Source organism: Triticum dicoccoides, chromosome 7A (assembly GCF_002162155.2).
Source record: "Triticum dicoccoides isolate Atlit2015 ecotype Zavitan chromosome 7A, WEW_v2.0, whole genome shotgun sequence".
NCBI lineage: Eukaryota > Viridiplantae > Streptophyta > Magnoliopsida > Poales > Poaceae > Triticum > Triticum dicoccoides.
Genome location: NC_041392.1, coordinates 689,661,436 through 689,662,913, shown reverse-complemented (window position 1 = coordinate 689,662,913; position 1,478 = coordinate 689,661,436). Strand labels below are relative to the sequence as shown.

The following is a 1,478-nucleotide window of genomic DNA, read 5'->3' as shown; positions in this document are numbered from 1 at the left end:
GATGCGCGAGGGCGGCGGCGAAGGATCTGGTGGGGCGTCGCCGGGAGTGAGGGAGGAGATGGGGGCGGGCGGGGTCGGCATCGAGAGTGAGGGAGGAGATGGGGGCGGGCGGCGCCGGGAGCCAGAGAGGAGGCTGGGGGTTGGAGGCATCGATCGTAGGGTTTTTTGGCACGATTTTTTTTCGCGGGTGGGTTGGGAGTTAACGGAGGTGGGAGGATGACAAAAAAACCGAAGGTGGGAGGATAACGAAAAAACCAGTGAAAATAAACCGCGCAGACTATTCACCAACTGTTTCATTAGAAGTAGAGATTAAAAATCAACATTATAGAAATCTAGGAAACTTCACAACAAGCATCAACACTCTGGATCATGAATCTACGGAAAAGAAGATTAGGGAACTAGATTAGTTACCCGTGGTGTCTGGTGGAGGATGCCGGACTAGAGATCTCGTGCAGAACCATGGGGCCATGGACTTGTTACTTGTTAGTGCCGGAGAACGAGATACCGCCAACCAGTATAGGAGAAAGACCACACCGCCGAGCAGCTGTCCAGTAGAGGGGACCAAGGCAGAGAGGAGCCCCGGCGAGACTGAGATGTAGAGAGCAGCGGTGGTGTCGGGGTCGACGGCGACGGGGCGGTGGCAACGGCATCGGCGGCGATGCAGCCCAGTGGCCATGGACGGTCGGAGGAACCCTAGAGTGTCCGGATTTGGCTGCTCCAAGCTGTCGGTGAACTCTTCCCTGAATGGGAACCTTGAAAACCACAACAGAGTAAGCAGCGGCGGCGGGGAATCGGGAAATCCATCGAAGCACGAAAATCCAGAGGTGCGGTAGAGAAACTCACCGGTCAACTAGCTCCAATAGGAACTCCAAACCATGGGCATCCTCCGCCGCGCCCGCCATTACTGTGAGGTACCTCCCCGCCAGCGCTCGATCTCGTTGCTCGTCAAACCACCCGTCCCGAAGCCCTCGACATGTTTTCCAGACGGATAAGGAGACACGCGTTTCTGTACCCAGACCCTGGTCACGGCTCAGCAGTGACTAATCTGGGCCACGGACCAGCTTCTTAATCCGTTGGGACGGACGTGCGCACGTACGATTCGGGCACACAACCACCAACTGTTCGCTACGTTGCACAGCCGTATATCAATTTATCAACGCCTCAATGCAGACCTGTCAGACCGCTTTTTTTTTCAATCCCCAGAAGCGAACCAACAGAGAGATTTAGGGATCAGCTACGCCGGAGCACCAAAACGCCGTGTCCGATAAGAAAGTGTATCACTTATTGAAGTCATATGCCAAGGCTTCTGGCCAGAGGGTGAATAAAGAGAAGTTTTCTGTTTTCTTTAGCAAAGGTTGTCCAGTAAATGAAACATTGATTGTTAAGAATGTGTTGCGAGTCCAGAACGAGAAACTGAGTGAGAACTATCTTGGTATGCCATCAGATGTGGAAAATTCAAAAAAAAAGGTGCCTTCAAG

At 53.2% G+C, this 1,478-nt stretch overlaps 1 protein-coding gene across 1 annotated transcript in view; it reads right to left on the bottom strand.

Moving 5' to 3' along the window:
- LOC119331128 overlaps positions 1-920 on the bottom strand; it is a 6,264-nt gene extending 5,344 nt beyond the window's left edge. The window contains exons 1-2 of the mRNA XM_037604301.1: positions 844-920; positions 412-752 (exon numbers count right to left, since the gene is read on the bottom strand). Of these exons, the coding sequence (XP_037460198.1) occupies positions 412-752; positions 844-902 (400 nt within the window). The 5' untranslated portion in view covers positions 903-920. The remainder of the gene's footprint in view (positions 1-411; positions 753-843) is intronic.
- Positions 921-1,478: the final 558 nt, after the last annotated feature.